General features: G+C 39.6%; 1 protein-coding gene across 1 annotated transcript; it reads right to left on the minus strand.

Moving 5' to 3' along the window:
• Window positions 1-1,285: 1,285 nt before the first annotated feature.
• On the minus strand, window positions 1,286-7,152 carry LOC102077068 (uncharacterized). Its single transcript, XM_005473695.3, has 5 exons — window positions 7,090-7,152; window positions 4,349-4,821; window positions 4,084-4,192; window positions 3,166-3,267; window positions 1,286-2,437 (listed from the first exon to the last, which is right to left on the minus strand). Exons 1-4 carry the CDS (start codon window positions 7,106-7,108, stop codon window positions 3,176-3,178), a joined length of 693 nt encoding a protein of 230 aa, XP_005473752.2. The 5' UTR covers window positions 7,109-7,152; the 3' UTR covers window positions 1,286-2,437; window positions 3,166-3,175.
• Between the last annotated feature and the right edge of the window lie 9,668 nt (window positions 7,153-16,820).

The following is a 16,820-nucleotide window of genomic DNA, read 5'->3' on the forward strand; positions in this document are numbered from 1 at the left end:
CCTGTTCTGGCCCCTGGAAGACAATTGACTATGGTTGCCGGTGTCTCTAACTTCACATGTCTGAGAACAGAATCGCCAATTACCAGAGTTTGACCCCCGGTGGGTGTGTCGCCGAGTGGGGAAAAATGGTTAGACACATGAACAGGTTGGTGGTGTACCTGGGGCTTCTGTTTAGGACTATGCTTCCTCCTCACTGTCACCCAGCCGCCCTCTTTCCCCAGCTGCTTGCGGTCTGCCGGGGAACAGCTAGCGGCGCATACGCTTCCTTCGGCTGCACAGCTACAGGGGCCTGGCTAGCTACGGGTGTCTCAAGGGTGCGAAGCCGAGTCTCCAATTCAGTAATCCTGGCCTCCAGAGCTGCAAATAGGCTACATTTATTACAAGTATCATTACTGCTAAAGGAGGGTGAGGAGTAATTAAACATCTGACACAATGAGCAGGAAAGCACAGGAGGGACAGGTGAAGACAAACAGTTTTTATTGTTAATACAACCCTGATCAAAAGTTTAAGACCACTTAGAAAATGGCAAAAAAATCATATTTTGCATGGCTGAATCTTAACCAGATTCCAAGTAGAGCTTCAACATGCAACAAGAAGAAATGGGAGTGAGACAAAACATTTTTTTAACCTGCAATTTATTGAAAACAACTCAGCACCATTACACCTCCTTCCCTATGCTTCACACTGGGAACCATGTATGTAGAGACCATCTGTTCACTTTTTTTTCTTGGCCCAAACAAATCTCTTCTGTTTGTTGCTTTTCCTTAGTTGTGGTTTCTTAGCATCTATTTCACCATAAAGATCTGATTTGCACAGGCTCCTCTGAAAAGTTGAGCAGTAGAAATGTGTCTGCTACTGGAACTCTGTGCAGCATTTGTCTGGGCTCTAATCTGATGTGCTGTTAACTTGCGATTTCTGAGGCTGGTGACTGAGATGAATTTATCCTCAGCAGCAAAGGTGAATCTTGTCAAATAGGGATGTCAGCTATGCACCAACCTGACTTCTGATAAACACAGCTGATGGTCCCAACCACATTAGGAAGGCAGGAAATTCCACAAATGAACCCTGACAAGAAAATAAGTGTCAGAGAGAAGGTGGCCAATGATAAAGATAGATAATCTTCTGTGATACACTACTACAATTCAGACTGGTATATCCTGCCTGTCATTCTGTGACAGCTGGGATGGACTCCAGCTCATCAGTCACACTAGATAAGTGAAGCAAAATAGATGGATGGATGAAATATATCTTATATGTAATAAAATATATTTTGTATTTATGTTGTTAAAAATTACAAGTAATGGAATTTAGCTCAGTTGACTCAAATGCTTCTTGTATACCTCTACTACACTATCTTACAGACAAATACTGATGTACTGCAACCACTACATTTTTCTAAAATCTTTATTTACTTAGATGTAAATACAAACTCCCATACTGTTACAAAAGAAAAAACAAACAAACAATTGAACTAAAATTATCATTTTGTATGATTCTGATAAAATGAAGGATACACTGTAGTGTTAAACATCCGTTTATGTGATGAGAAAGTCTTCCCATTAAATAAGGGTCTTAAGTTAGATGTATAAGGACTCAGAATAGGAAACAGACAGATTTTTTTAGAAATGGGTCTGACAGGAAACAGATGGCACAAACAATTAAGACCCTTATAAAATATAGAATGCTACAGATTAAGCTACTGAAAAATGTAAAAATCACATAATCATTTGCAGAAGTAAAATCCAACAATACATAAAAGTGAACACCATATATCTCACATAGGTGAAAAAAAAAACAAAAAAACAGTGACACTGGTTATTTAGCGAGACATTTGAATTATAAAAAGTACAACTTTTTAGTGCCCTTGATACTTTCATTTTACAGTTTTTACAGTTACAGTGCAGGGACAATCTCAAGGAGTGACTCAGGCAAGCACGGAGATTTGATAGGAGGAGTCTGTGTCCAGGAGCACCACGGATTCCTCAGTTAGATAAATAAACCTTTATTTTTTTTAATTTAAAAAATGCTCTTCCCATTTCTGTATTTTCTAAATAATCCTCAATGTAATTCCCAGTTTCACTGGTATATGTTGTGTTGTAAATACACAAAACAAATATTTAGCAACTGTTTAAAACTCTTTCACCAGTCCTGCAAGAAGAGTCAACAGCCTATTTTCTTACTGTTCTCCTCTCCATTTCTAAGTGTTGCTTTCAGGTGCCCTTTTTTTGTCCTGGTTTGTCCCAGGTTCTTGAATTAACTTAAACTTGGCAAAGGAATTCAACCACAACAGTTAAAAAAAAGCACAAACTTTGAAAGGTATCAAAAGTTTGTTAACTTGTAGGATGAAAAGACTTGTGAACACACATACAGACTTTGTGTTTTTTTAATCAAACAGAAAAAATAAGAAAAGAAAAAGCAGGGTGGACAGATGCAGATCCTGCAAAAAAAGTAAGTAAAAGTTAATCAAAGTCCACAACACAACCCTCCTAAGCAGAATACAAATCATAGTCTTCTAGTTGATAAGCATCTAACCTTTTCCACCTCCACCTGCACAACCTCAAAATGTGGACTTTTATCTCTCAGTCTGCAAAATTCTCTTGGCTATTGGATGAAGGATGATACAACTAAGGAACCTTTGGCTCTTATTTGACATCGGTGTGGCACTGGTGGCTAGTACAACTTCATTTTTTTCACTCTTGTGAAATATGAGAAAGCCACATCAAGACATCTGTGTGCATAAGATTTTTGAATAATCGAATACAATCGTGACATAATTTTAATGAATATATCCCGGCAAGGAACTGGGGCCCTGCGGGGAAAAAAAAAATGAATTTGGGCGCCACCACCTTTATACTGCAAACACTGCCAGCCCTAAAAATATACTGATAATAAGTACTGGCACATATACTTCTTTGAATGTCAATTTTTAAACAAGGTATAGCCAACAAAAATATGTCACTGTAATAAGACTGAATGGAATTCAGGTTTCAATATGATTTAGTTTACTGAAGTGTGCAAACGATTGTCCAAAAATGCTCTGCTCATGTGGGTTATAATTATAATGTATTATTATGTATTAAAAAATAAATAGTCTGTAGAATAAAAATAAAGTTTCCAAGGGGCTTTCTGCCAATTAGACACATTGTTTGACATAAAAGAACTCACCTTTGCTTCTTCACATAGGTGTGGCATTGGTGTCAGGAGTGTTGGTATGGACAGGTTTGAGTGGGACAGCTGAGCCTGAGCCAAAGGGTTGATCTGTTTGGCCTGGCAGCAGGCCGACAGATGCAGGAAAAAGTATTTAAGTAGACATATGTACAGAAGTTCTGTCTGCACTGACTACATGTTGGCTAAAATAGGACAAAACATTACTTTCTGTTAGAAATGAAGTAAGCTAACAAACACTAGTTTATCTTTATGGGGACTTTCTTAGTTTTAATTCCATGTCTCATTTTTCCTCTTTGAAAACCAGACCATACTTTTAACGGAGCCATTCTACTGTATCTTTCTCCTGCAGAGGTACAGTTCTAGAGCTCAGCATCAGGGAGGAGTGCTTACACCTGGGTGGGGGGCAGGGTCGGAGGCTGACTAGATTTTATTCTTTGTTGACAGAAAGCAAAACTAATGCAAGGAAACAAATATGTTCATAAGTACCTTGTGAAGCAAACATTACTTTACAGTGATAATGAATAAATTTTCATATTAATAATAATAATAATAATGACAATGACTGAAGTTTAGTCATGGCCCAGAATCATCATTACCTTTCTTCCCTTCACCTCTGCCAGCACAGTTGCGCATAACAAGGCATAAAGCACAATCACTTAATTCTCATTATCACTTGTAGTAATATACACTCAGAATACAGGCAACAAGGTCAGGTTAACATGCATTGTAATTACATGTTTCTTTTCATGCTAGATTTATACAACTAATACTGTGTCTTAATATTCCAATAATACTTTTGTGTAAAAAATATTTGACATGTAAAGAGTTAATGGAAAGACAAAAACAAGTTGTAGATTGTAATTTATTAATCATTATTATAATTTGTACTCCATGCAGGTTAAAGTGAACAGATACCTGGGGGAACTTGGAGACTCTCACTTTGTGCAGGAGGACTGGATTGCCCTTTCAGGATGTATTTTATGATCAGTAAGATCAAGACCACAATAAAGGCAATTCCAGCCCACTAAAACAAAGAACAGAGAAAGGAAATGGAAAACAAAACATTAAAATCAAACATAGCATAAATGCTGTTCATAAACCACATTTCATAGGAAGCAAATGACCTCATCTCACCTATAATTTCTCACTATAACATTTTAAAAAACAGAATTTTACGTACCTGAGAGTAAACGTACCAGTCCTGAGATTTCTTCAATCTCTCCTGGTATGAGGTACCGTTTTCTGGTTCACACCATTTCAGTGGGGCAACTTTGTCAACAGCTACATACGTGCCTGACCAATCAGTCATTGCACAAGTAATGTAGCTGCCATTAAAGAGCAGCAGGATTGCCCACAAAAATGCAGGGATAGATCGGCGCAAGATTGTCCCTTTATTTTCAATGTCACATGAGAACTTCATTCCTTGCAATGAAGCCATCAGCACATAGGCCAAAATTCCAGGAATGATGAAGAATGTAGCAACAAAACCACCATTCAAGTATATCCCTTCACAGGGGCACTCAAATTCCAGCTCCACTAACTTTTCGACGGCCATCATAATTAATGCAAACAAAACATTTGCTGCAATTGCGCCATTTTGAAATACTGTTTTCAATATTTCCAGCCACTCTGGGTTTCCATCTGTACTCGCTTCTGAAGTCATAGACAAAACCAAAGATTAAAGTCAGAGAGATAATACATTTATAATTCCAAAGATACTTTTTGTGATATATTAATACTAATCATAAACAATAACCCCTACTTATTTGACTGTAATGCTCATTAGACATGGATTACAAATTGCTTTCAATGTCAACCTGATAATGGAAAAAAATGTGCACACCACATAAACTACAAAAAACACTACAGGAAACGTGTGAAATCCATTTAAATTATTATTTTTTAAACCTACTCAGAGTTTACTGTGGAAGAAAATTCAGGGTGCTTGTGAATAGAAATGATAAACACCGGGGAGGATGTTAAATAAATGACACTGTACTTAGATATTTCTCTAGATATTTCACCACTAATGCTTATGAAAATGCTTTTCATAAATAGACATGAACAAAGAGTACAAAGACCAGATATTTAGAGTTTCACTGGCAGTGACCATGGTGGACAAGATTAGACATGAAACAAACTAAAATAGTGAAATGTTTGGTTCAAACAGCCTCTGTTGCCACTAATCACTTCAGTTCTCGTGTAATTTATCACAATATGGTCATCCATGTGCCTGTATGTCTGTGAAGGTTCTCACTCATCCAGGTCATGGTAGTCTAAAGAGCTTGGAAAGAAAAGCGTCTGGACTTCTTTAAGTTTCTTGAAGACGTTTCATAGATGGCTTCTTTCACTCCTCTTTCAAACCATCTCTCTTCTCTGTCCAAAATGTGAACACTGGCATCCTCAAAAAAGCTTCCTTCTTTCTTTCCAAGCTCTTCAATCCACATGTTTAGTTTTCACAAATTTACTCAGAAATCCTGGAGAATTGCTCAAGACCACTTTGAAATAATTAGAGGAAAGTCTGGCTCCTTGGAATCAAAATATACTGAAAAAACATATTTCGCAGCTCTTTAAATGATTTGTACTCTACCTGTAACGTAGAAATTACATTTCAGCTTTATTTGTAGCAAACCTCCCACAATCACACATAGAAATGCTGCTCACCAGAGGTGGCAAAAGTGCAGACATTCTGTGCTTAGGTATAAGTTACAGTTACTAGAGTTGAAAAATTCTCAAGTAAAAGTTGAAGTACTGATTCAACTTCGTTACTCAAGTAAAGTGAAAGGTTCAAAGTAAGGAAGTAAAAAAGTAAAAGTAACACTTTGGAAGATGTTTCTACCAGCTATTTTTGTGCAAAGCTAACTGAACCTTGTGCTATATTTATTTTTTAATAAAATAATATTAGTAGATGGGAATAAAAACTTCATACTAAATTTTATTTCTAATAAAGGTACTCAGCTGTACAGAGAAAAAGAAGGGAAAAACACCATTGCTTCCTTGCCCTTTTTCTTATCATTCCTTGTATTACCACATTTAGTCTGTCTTAGTTTGTTTTGCAGCCTGTTTCATAATGTGAAAAAACAATATCACATGCACAGACCCAAAATCCACTTCAAAAACCTGAGGACTTGCATATAAGCTTTATATTTCCAATCTCCTTCCTCACCTGTCCTGTCTTTCTTATCTTTCTCCCTCTCTGAGTAAAGTTGGCTCTCATTTTTTTCTCTCCCTTTGAAATACCACAGCTGGACCTAGCAACACCCTGTGATTCTGCCTCAATTTTGACCAACTAGACACAGAGGAATAAATACACAAAAGCCTTCAGCCATTTTTGCACTTGAACTTACCTCAGACTGAGAGAGAGAAGCTTTATTGATGGTCACCCATATATATATATATATACGTGTGTGTGTGTGTGTGTGTGTGTGTGTGTGTTATTGTCTGTTTCCACCTCCCATTGTATACTCATTCTACTGCATTAACTCAAACATTTTCTGTGTTGACAATACTAATTAAAGATGTCCTTCTTATAGTTGAGAGCAAGGGGTACAGAGTAGATTTGTAAAGTAGGGAGGGAGGAAAAGGAAAAAGCTGTCAGAAAAATAAATAATCAAGTGAAGTTCTGAAAATTCTGCTTAAGTACAGTAACAAAGTATTTGTACTTTGTTACTTCCTACTTTTGTACTTTCAGTCCATCAGCAGCAAACAGACATAGGGCTTTGTAAAAAATCTCAGATGAGATAAATATATTACAAATGCTTCTTTTTCACCAATTTTGAATACTACTAATTCTGATTTAAATATTAATTTCTGAATGAAATTATATGCCTTACAGTTTTCTGATGCTTTTTTAATTCTTGACGTTACAACCAGCATTATTTATAAATTCTTAAATATTTATAAAGATTAAGTTGCACCAACCTTTTAACGTTTGATCCATCTCAGATATATTCTAGTACTTGTTAGATGATCTATCCAGTGAACACTGACACAGTATAAAAAAACTGAAACTGAGTTTCAGTTTTTCATCTCAATCATAATAAGACACGCCTCTCTTCTTCTGTTTGTAGTTTCTTTTTCTTTTTAGTTTACTGTTATGTAACACAGTAAGGGGAAGTGTTGAAAAGATTATATCAATGGGCCAATAGGTTCGACTATAGGAGCACAGGGGTGTGTTTAAATGAGACACAGAGAATGTAACTCAAAAGAACCAGCCGGCTTTAGTGAAGTAACCCATAGGTTTGAAAAGCAGAGGTTAAAGGTACTTTACAATTGTGGAAAAGAAAATTTACGAAAGATGAAAGAAAAGTAAGACACATAAAACTACTACTTTCGCGGCCTCACTGTTGTTTTTGTGCAATTTTGAGTGCTTTTTTTTTTTTTTTTTTTTTGTTACAGCGCATTGTGTTCTGCATCATGATTGGCTATAGAGCATTGTCAATCAATCTCGTGCCGTGTTTCCTGTCCAGTACAGAATGTATTCAGCTTGTCAAATTTACATAAATCTTTGATTGCTAGCAGTGTGACTCTGAAATGCTGTACTGTATTTTTGTTTCTCCCTAACAAACACAACAATTTTGATGAAACATTTTGCACCGTCAAAGGCAACCGCTGCAGTGGTTTGTATCATATCTATCTAATAGACTTCAATTTGTTCATGTAAATGGAGAGTCCTCTTCACACACTATGGTGTTCCACAGGGTTCAGTGCTAGGACCAATTCTGTTTACATTATACATGCTTCCCTTACGCAGTATCATTAGAAGACATATCATAGACATTTTCACTGCTATGCAGATGACACCCAGCTCTATCTATCCATGAAGCCAGATAACACACACCGATTAGTTAAACTGCAGGAATGTCTTAATGACATAAAGACCTGGATGGCCGCTAACTTTCTGCTTCTTAATTCAGATAAAACTGAAGTTATTGTACTCAGCCCTGAAAATCTTAGAAATATGGTATCTAACCAGATTCTTACTCTGGATGGCATTACCTTGGCCTCCAGTAACACTGTGAGGAACCTTGGAGTCATTTTTGACCGAAACGCCGTGCATTTATCGAGACTTTCAACCCCAGGTAGGCCAATTATGGATCTTCGGATCCACATTATGTCAGCAGCTGTTCTCCACCGTGAACTATGTTAAAAACAAACACCGCTCACACCTCACAGATGACAGCTTACAGTCCTGCGTAAAGATGAAAGTGACTTCGTACAGCCCCGATTTGCAGACGCTGTGCGCAGAGGTTCAGGAGCAGAAGTCTCATTGTAAACACATCACGGCAATCCCGACGATGTTTCCATGAACATGCTTTTCAGCATCTCTTTATTGACCACTTTTCACACACGGTTGCTGTACGCATACAGCCGGCTGTAGCTTTTCAGCTCACAGCCCGACACACACCAACACAAGAGCATAGATAGCACAGACTTTAAGGCGGCGAGGCGTGATTGCGGGTGCCGCTCAGGTGCGTCCGACTCCCATGCAGCGGCACTGCAGACCACGCCCCGCCACACACATTAACCAGGTAAAAAACACATATTTAGGCAGAATTTTGCAAATATCTATTTTTCTTTTTTTAGCAGCGTAGAGCTTTTTTTCCAATTATTTTTTAAAAGTCAGGTCAAGGCTCCAAAAGCCCAAAGGTGATATAAGGGTGGCGGCTCACAACAGTTTTTGTTTGCTACATGGATCATTTTAGTTCAGCTGGGTGTCTTTCCTTTTGTTATATTTCTTTAAGAGTTCAAAATGTGTTCATTACATAAATAAAATGTAATTTTCTCTGTAGCACTTCATGGATTTCATAAGCAACACACTTTAGTGGTTCACACAAAGCATAAAAGTAAAAAAAACAATATATACAGTGTTATCTTCATTTTAGATGTCAACAAGTATTTGCGGCACCCAGTGTTTTCTTTTGCCTGGAAACTGGGTCCAAGTGGCTCTTTGGGTGTAAAAGGTTGCAGACCCCTGACCTACACCTTAGTTCACAGATTCACTTTGTCTAGGGTGTATTTCTGGGATTTCGCACAACCCAGGATTCAAATCATGAATACATAATGGGCTTGGATTGACAACATTATGAATGGAATGTGCTCTATTTGGAAGCAGCCGGCCCCCTCCCCTTTCGACAGGTTGTGTGTGACACTTTAAATCATCAAACTATAAATTATAAATTGTTATTGATCCCTTTACCCCTAGTCCTAAAGTGTATATTTATTTTCTTACTCTTCTTATATATATTGTTTGTTTACTTGCACTGCTGTAACTGGAGCCTCGTCGTCTCGTCTCTCTATATACTGTACTGTATGTAGCGTAGATGACAATAAAGTTCACTTTGACTTCAGCAGCAAGCAGGCGCACCGAGGGCTCTCGCGCTCACTTTACGCGTATAGAATTTCGGAAAAACATCGGTGCAAATTATAAGTCTGCATCATGATGTCTGGTGTTTTCGTGTTTGTTGGTTTGTTATTTGTTTTATTTTACGAGTTGGTTATTAGATGCTGCTCCAGCCAGCCAGAGAATCCCCTGCCGTCCCCGCCCTCTCCTCCCTGTGCGGAGGGCGCCCTTACTCCCAGCAAATGGTCGATAGAAAACCGATCGGTGCCTATGCCATTCCCAATATGCGCTAGCATGGCGTCGGGGCAGCATGAGAACGAGCAATTTTTTTTTTTTTTTGCCAATGTCCGTGATGCCGCCCCCCACCACGATGCTGCCCCGGGGAACCGCCCGTGTCGCCCGTATCAAAAACCGCTACTGCTTGTTGTTCCTAGAGTATTTAAAAGTAGAATGGGAGGGAGAGCCTTCAGTTTTCAGGCCCCTCTTCCTGTTAAAAGGGAGTTTTTCCTCCCCACTGTCGCCAAAGTGCTTGCTCATAGGGGATCATATGATTGTTGGGTTTTTCTCTGTATCTATTATTGTAGAATCTATTGTACAATATAAAGCGTCTTGAGGCGACTGTTGTTGTGATTAGGCGTTATATAAATAAAATTGAATTGAATTGTATTGAATTACAACAGTAAACTACACAAAACACATAAAATGCACATTCAAAAACTATGGCAAAGCCACATCGATCCCAACACTCAGAAGACGCAGGTCGGCGCTCATCCAATGGCGAGCCCAAGAGCCCAAACAGAGAATGACACCACAGTCTAAAAGCAGCGCTGGAGCGGCTCCACTCGCTGCCATGAGAAAACACCGCCGCGACCCTTTGATCTTCCCGATGTCTGCTTCCAGGCCAGCCTAGTCCATTCCCACGAAACATGGCGGACATCCACTTTGCCGTGACATACATTTTTAACGTATTAATCATCAGGTGCTAGAAGATACTGCACACTGAGGTCCAAGAGAAGATGTTTGGGCACCATTTTGTAACATGGGTTGTACTCCGTGGTTCAGAGGAGCAGTAGAAACACTTCACAGGACAGTCAGAAAAACCCACAACCACACTGGTACTGGGAACGTCAACCTTACAAGGCCCGGTTGAACGGCGGCTGCTTATCATACATGAAGCAGTCTTCCTGCAAGTCGTAACGTTCCAAATTGTTAGAGAGGTAAACAATATAAGGTCCGTCTCTATCCATACACTCACGTACAAGCATGTTGCTCTCATACGCCACAGAGGGCAGTGGCACATACTTGTGACATCACTAACTATTACCTTAAGTTGTCTTAAAGAGATACCACACCATTGTGACTGTTACACGACTTTCACTCTTTCTCTTAAGCAGTAAGTGGCTCTTTGTTGTTTTGCTAGCTGCAAAGGCCTGCAAAAAAACTAAAGGAAAAAAATCATGAAAGATGGAATTGCTTCTGGAGAAACAAAAATGTGATAGAACAGAAACAGAAGTGAAATAGTAAAAAGCTAAAATGTATGTTGTTCTGTTTTGAATATGTTCATATGCTAATGAGACAAATAAGTGGAAACTGTATTTCTATTGTTATACATCAGGAAATTGTGAAGCTTTTATTTTGACATCTAGATGGATAGACAGGAAGCAGGAAGTGCAGAGAATAGTGGGAAAAGCATGGCTACACCTTTGAAATCATCTGAGTTGAATCCAAAATAATCCTTCAGAGTCCTTCAGAAAGCAATGGTCGTAAGTTCTGTCAGTTCTTTGTATATTATGCAATTAATAATAGGGTGTTTTGAGACATTATTTTGTACCTTCTTTGAACTGCAGTATTAATAGGTCGTAGCTTCTGAGCTAGTCTACGCTCACCCACTACCTGCTTATTTTTCTCTGTATTAATATCAGATTGTATATCTACAGGATACTTATTTTGTATTCTCCTATGTTAGTGCCTAAATATACTTAACTGCTGATTATATGACAATCCACTAAGAGTTTTGTTTTATGTGTTTTTCTAGTTTCACTCCAGTTCAATGATGTCAGTTCAACATGATTGCTATGTTCAAAGTCATTAAAGGAGCAAGTACGCTCACCTTCCTGGCTCTTGAAAAGGAGTTTGGCTGGCTGTTTATCTCTGTTCACGCTCAGCTAGTTCAACACATAGAGAGAACAGTACACATGTATACATGCAAACATGTATGAACAGTATTATATGAATGTGATTAAAACACACTTTGCCTTAGCGCCCGTCATTCTCAACCACCCTGGGTGGGTGTGTCCCATTTTGACCTCGGGACTTCCAGTTCATACTCGACACAGATGTTTCTGTATACTATGCCAGCCACTTGGTTAAGCCGTTGCATGTATGCCCTACCTGCTAGCATCTTGCACCCTGCTGCAGGTATTTGGTGATTACAGCTTTCCTAGTAGCCTCTTTGTAGTTCCCATTTGCCTATGAGATTCCCAGGTACTTGTAGCTGTCCTCAATGTCTGCAATGTTGCCTTCTGGTCGTCCAATCCCCTTAGTTTTGACGATCTTCCCTCTCTTTGTCACCATCTGACTACACTTCTCCAATCCAAAAACATTCTGTCAGTGAATGAATTTCTCGTTCACTCTTGTCCTCCAGCTTGAGTCAGCTGCAGACACTTTTTTATATGGCACTTTTTCTATCATACGCCACTGTGTTGCATTTAGAGTGCATGTCTTTTAACTTATTGTATTTTTGCTTGTGTGACAAGATAAATCTAATATAAATTTTCCCACACTTGCCACCAGAATTATATTGCATAATTTCACCATTAGTATACCACGACTATGACCTGAATGATAAACATGCCTTGTTCAACAAAACATTTACATTTGATGTATAATTAGCCAAAAAATGGCCTACATAAATATTCTCTGAAACTTTATATTGTAAAACTGCAGCTCAGTCCACGGTCTTGCTGCAAAGAATCTGTATGCAGCTCAACGGATTCAGGCGTAGAACAGAATTTCGTCACAAGGAAAAACAGTTAGTTTATTTACAGTGCAAGCCCAAGTGCACATATGTACAGTGCCGAGTGAGGTCAAGAGGTCCGTGGGGAAAAGGGAAGGTCCAAACACACATGATTCTCTCTCCAAACTCCAGCTCCTTTCTCCTCACGCCTCCGCTGTCATGGTCCTGAGTCTGTCAACTCAGTGTTTTGTGTTTCTTTATATTATTTCCTGTGCTTGTTTATCCTGTTATATCTTTGGTTGAGGTTTGCCGTTTGTTAAGGTTTTGTTCTGTGCCTGCCCGCTCCCACTTCTGTGTTCCCTCCGTCTGTCTATGGTGTCACTGTGTCTGCTCGTGAGTCTGCCTGTCAAGTTCAGTGTCCTGTCTGGTTCTCTGTGTCTGTTAGTTTCCTGTTTTATTCTGAAAGTTCATGTCTCATGTCAGTGTGTTCAGTTTTACCTCTCCCCTGTCTCGTTAGCCTAATTTCTCCCAGCTGTGTTTCCCTCCTGTTGCTCATCCCTTAATTGCTGCTATGTGTATTTAAACCCTGTGTGTTCTCCTGCCTGTTGCCGGTTCGTCTGTGTTCCACGGTGTCCTGTTCCTCGTCTGCGTCTCTCTGCCTCTCATCCCGTTTGGTATCATCTCAGGTTGGTTATTTAGTTTTCCCAGTTTAGGTTTCTTTGGTTTTGTCATCCCTCTTTGCCTGTTTTGCCACCATGCCACTGTGTAAATAAACATCACTAGCATTATCATCTACTCCCTGTGTTTTGGGTCCTTTCTCCCTCCAACACCACACAGCTCGCCTCGGCAGCCGTGACATCCGCACTGACTTCTCTCTTGACTCTCAACACGCTCAGGCACACAGGGACAGGTCCAGGGCAGCTCTATATATATCAGAGTTCCGTTAGTAACATACACAAACAAAGGCTAGGATTCAAATGTCTTGAGACAGGTTCACTGATGCAGACTACTCAACGATCCAGCAACGAGTAGCACAGAACTGCCCTAATAAGTAAGTCCCTGGGTTGCTGGAGATCAGCAGCAGGTGCGGCGATTAGAACAGGTCCGTGGGGCAAACAAAAGGCAAACAAAATGTATTGCCTAGCACGGGGCAGGCCAGCGAGGCACGGAGACCATAACAGAATCTTTTCATATGCTCCACTATGTTAACATACAGGCTAAATTATAGACTGTATATTAAAGATTCCTTTAGACTACAATGGGGACCAGAATTTACTAAATGAACAGAATGTTTAAACAAGATGAGAACTGGCAACTGAACAGACTAATACAGAGCCAAGGAAATAAGGGTTGGGTAGACTTCACCACAAGAGGACAATCGTGGGATGCCTGGACCAAAAACATTGGCGTCACAGTCCAGCCCTGCACAACACAACTTATGATTTGGTCATCCCAGCAACACAAAACATAGTCTTTGGCTGCTCAGGAAAACAAAACACAGGCTTTAAATTTGCCAGCTCATAAACAAAAAAAATCCAGCCTCTAAATTGGCTGGCTTAGAAACAGAAAATGCATTTCCAGTCTGAGTCCACTTGGTCAGCTTGAGGTTAAATAGTTCTCGGCTCACACACACATGCACACACATGTTCTTAAGTAAAACCAGTTTGTGCTGACGAGGAACATAAGGAATTAGCTTTCTTGGAAAGGCCAGCGTCACCAGAACAAGGCCCAAGGCAGACGCTGGCTGGGGACTGGCATCGGCAGATGTTGGTGAAGATGCAGACTCCTACTGGAGCTGTGCAAGGGACACAGGACCAGAGAGCTGGTGCTGCCTATTCCAATGTTGAGACAACTCTTTATATTGGGTGGAGCTGTATGCAGTTGCAGTAATTAGGAATCATCCAGGTGCTGTAAGGGGGTTGACACAAAATGTTGACACAACCTAGTTAAGCTGGGCCTGAATGGCATTTTTCTTCTTGGTGGAGAAAGAGAAAAACCATAGTCCACAGAGCCCATGTCTGCTGCAGAGTTCGTCATTCAATATCGTTCAATTCAATTCAGTTTTATTTATAAAATAAATAAAACCAAATCACAACAACAGCCACCTCAAGGTGCTTTATATTGTAAGGTAGACCCTACATTAATACATACAGAGAAAAACCCAACAATCATATGACCCCCTATGAGCAAGAACTTTGGCACTTTGACAGTGGGAAGGAAAAACTCCCTTTTAACAGGAAGAAACCTCCGACAGAATGAGGCTCAGGGAGGGGAGGGGCGGGGCCATCTGCCATCACTGGTTGGGGTGAGAGAAGAAAGACAGGATAAAAGACATGCTGTGGAAGAGAGCCAAAGATTAATAACTGAATAAATAAAACTGAAGGCTCTCCATACCATTCTACTTTAAAATAGTCTAAGAACAACAAATAAGTCAGCAGTGTGAGAGCAAAGAGCTCTAATGGGGTGATATGGTACTATACAGACATTAAGATAAGAAAGTGTCAAGGACCTGGGACTGAGGGTCCAAGGATTCATGAGCAGTCTGTGGACTTGTGTATTTGTGATGCATGCATGTGTATTTTGCTGCTGTCCCTGGTTTCCCTGCTTGCAGCTATGTGTGTATGTGTGTGTTTTATGTATAGATTTTTTTTAAAATTATTACTCATGATATAAGATTGTCCAAACATGCCTTGTAAGGAAATAAGGAGGAAACAGTGACAAAAAGAGCACAGGTAACAATAATACATGTACCAGTTGTTGCATTGCAGAGGTATTCAGGTATAAAAACAATAATAAACAATAATAATCTGAGTCTTGTTCTCAGATGGACAACAATTGGACAGTGATAGATAAGATGAGGAGATAGAAGGAGGAAGAGAGGCAAATAGTGATTCACAGGCAGAGCCTACTTTATTTCTCAGTTTTATTGCTTTATGGTTCACCAGTCTTTGCATTTTATTATTATTATCTCATAACCTTTAATGAGCTACTTTCCCACAAGACTCCTGAGCTCACTAGTGACTCCCCACCACCACCACACACACACACACACACACACACACACACACAATCCATTAACTGACTCTATAGCACTCCACATACCACTGCCTTTGTAAACATGATGCTGTTGCTTTATGGACAGTCCTACTCTCAGGAATCCTGCTCATGTTGGTTGCTTTATATCACTCAAGGTCATTTTAAATTACTCATACTGTAAACTGTAAAGCTGCTACGTTAGTCATTCTAAACCACTTCAAGGTCACTTTAAATCTCAATTGTAAGTTGTAATTTTAGACTGTTATTGATCCTTTTTACCTTAAAGTGTATACTTACTCCCTTTACCCTAATATTTATTTCTCACTCTTCCTATATTTATTGTTGTTTTTTGCATTGAATGGAACTGGAGCCTGGTCGTCTCATCTCTGTATATACTGTACTGTATATAGCAGAGACGACAAAGTTTACTTTGACTACTGTCACTCTTTTTGACTTTTAAGTCTGCAGTCTCAGATCATCACAGCCTGCCATCCAGCACTATCAGCAGTAGGAGCAGCAGCAACAGCTATATTGTACCCCATCAGGTAAAACACAGTGATAAGAGAGTTATATAGTATGATGCGATTCCATATTAGATTAGATTCTTAAAGAATGTAGGTTGTTGTTCTTCAGCCGGGTTCTATGTGCCCCTTTTTAACTTTGAGCACCCACCCCTTAAAACATCTCTGCACGGCCCTGTGGTGAACAACCCTGACCCTGCTGAGGATGCACCTGGGATTCTGTTTTCTCACCTCACTTGCCCAAAGTTGACAAAACCTTTCCTTATCAAATATAGTAGCCTACTTCTGGCAACAAAACAAGACAAAAGTGTCAAGATGATTAACTGTTAACTGCAGTTTTGCAGACTTTGGGACTCAATTTGGCCACAAAACTGACAAAGGGACCCAATTAAAAATGACAATGTGTTGGAATAGTGCTCAGAAATGCCAGTAATGCCAGAAAGTAATGTAACACAAGTGTTGGAGATTAAAAAAGGATCAAAGTGCAAGCAGGACTGATAACTTACTGGGGAAAAGTATTGACAGAGACATTACAATGACAGAGGGGTTGGAGGAGGGGGATATCATAGGATGTCATGTGACTTTCGCGCATTGCATTGTAGGTACAAGTGGCAGCAAAATGAAAACACTGCATCAAGCGCTAGCACTCTGCCCTCTACCTAAGATGACTCCGACCCCAGCCTCCGCTTGCAGCCTTTTTATTGAAATGACACAACACCCAAAACTTGAGGTTCACAAGCTCCACTTAAAAGAACTATTATCTACCTTTAATGACATGGTGACAGACTCAAGTGAC

The sequence above is a fragment of the Oreochromis niloticus genome, linkage group LG13 (assembly GCF_001858045.2).
Source record: "Oreochromis niloticus isolate F11D_XX linkage group LG13, O_niloticus_UMD_NMBU, whole genome shotgun sequence".
In the NCBI taxonomy this organism is placed as follows: domain Eukaryota; kingdom Metazoa; phylum Chordata; class Actinopteri; order Cichliformes; family Cichlidae; genus Oreochromis; species Oreochromis niloticus.

What these genes read in the sequence shown, in the direction of transcription:
- LOC102077068 (XM_005473695.3), bottom strand. An exon ending in ACTGGTACGTTTACTCTCAG is followed by an intron (nt 4,193 to 4,348) that starts GTACGTAAAATT and finishes TCTTTGTTTTAG; the next exon opens with TGGGCTGGAATTGCCTTTAT. An exon ending in GAGTCTCCAAGTTCCCCCAG is followed by an intron (nt 3,268 to 4,083) that starts GTATCTGTTCAC and finishes GCCTGCTGCCAG; the next exon opens with GCCAAACAGATCAACCCTTT.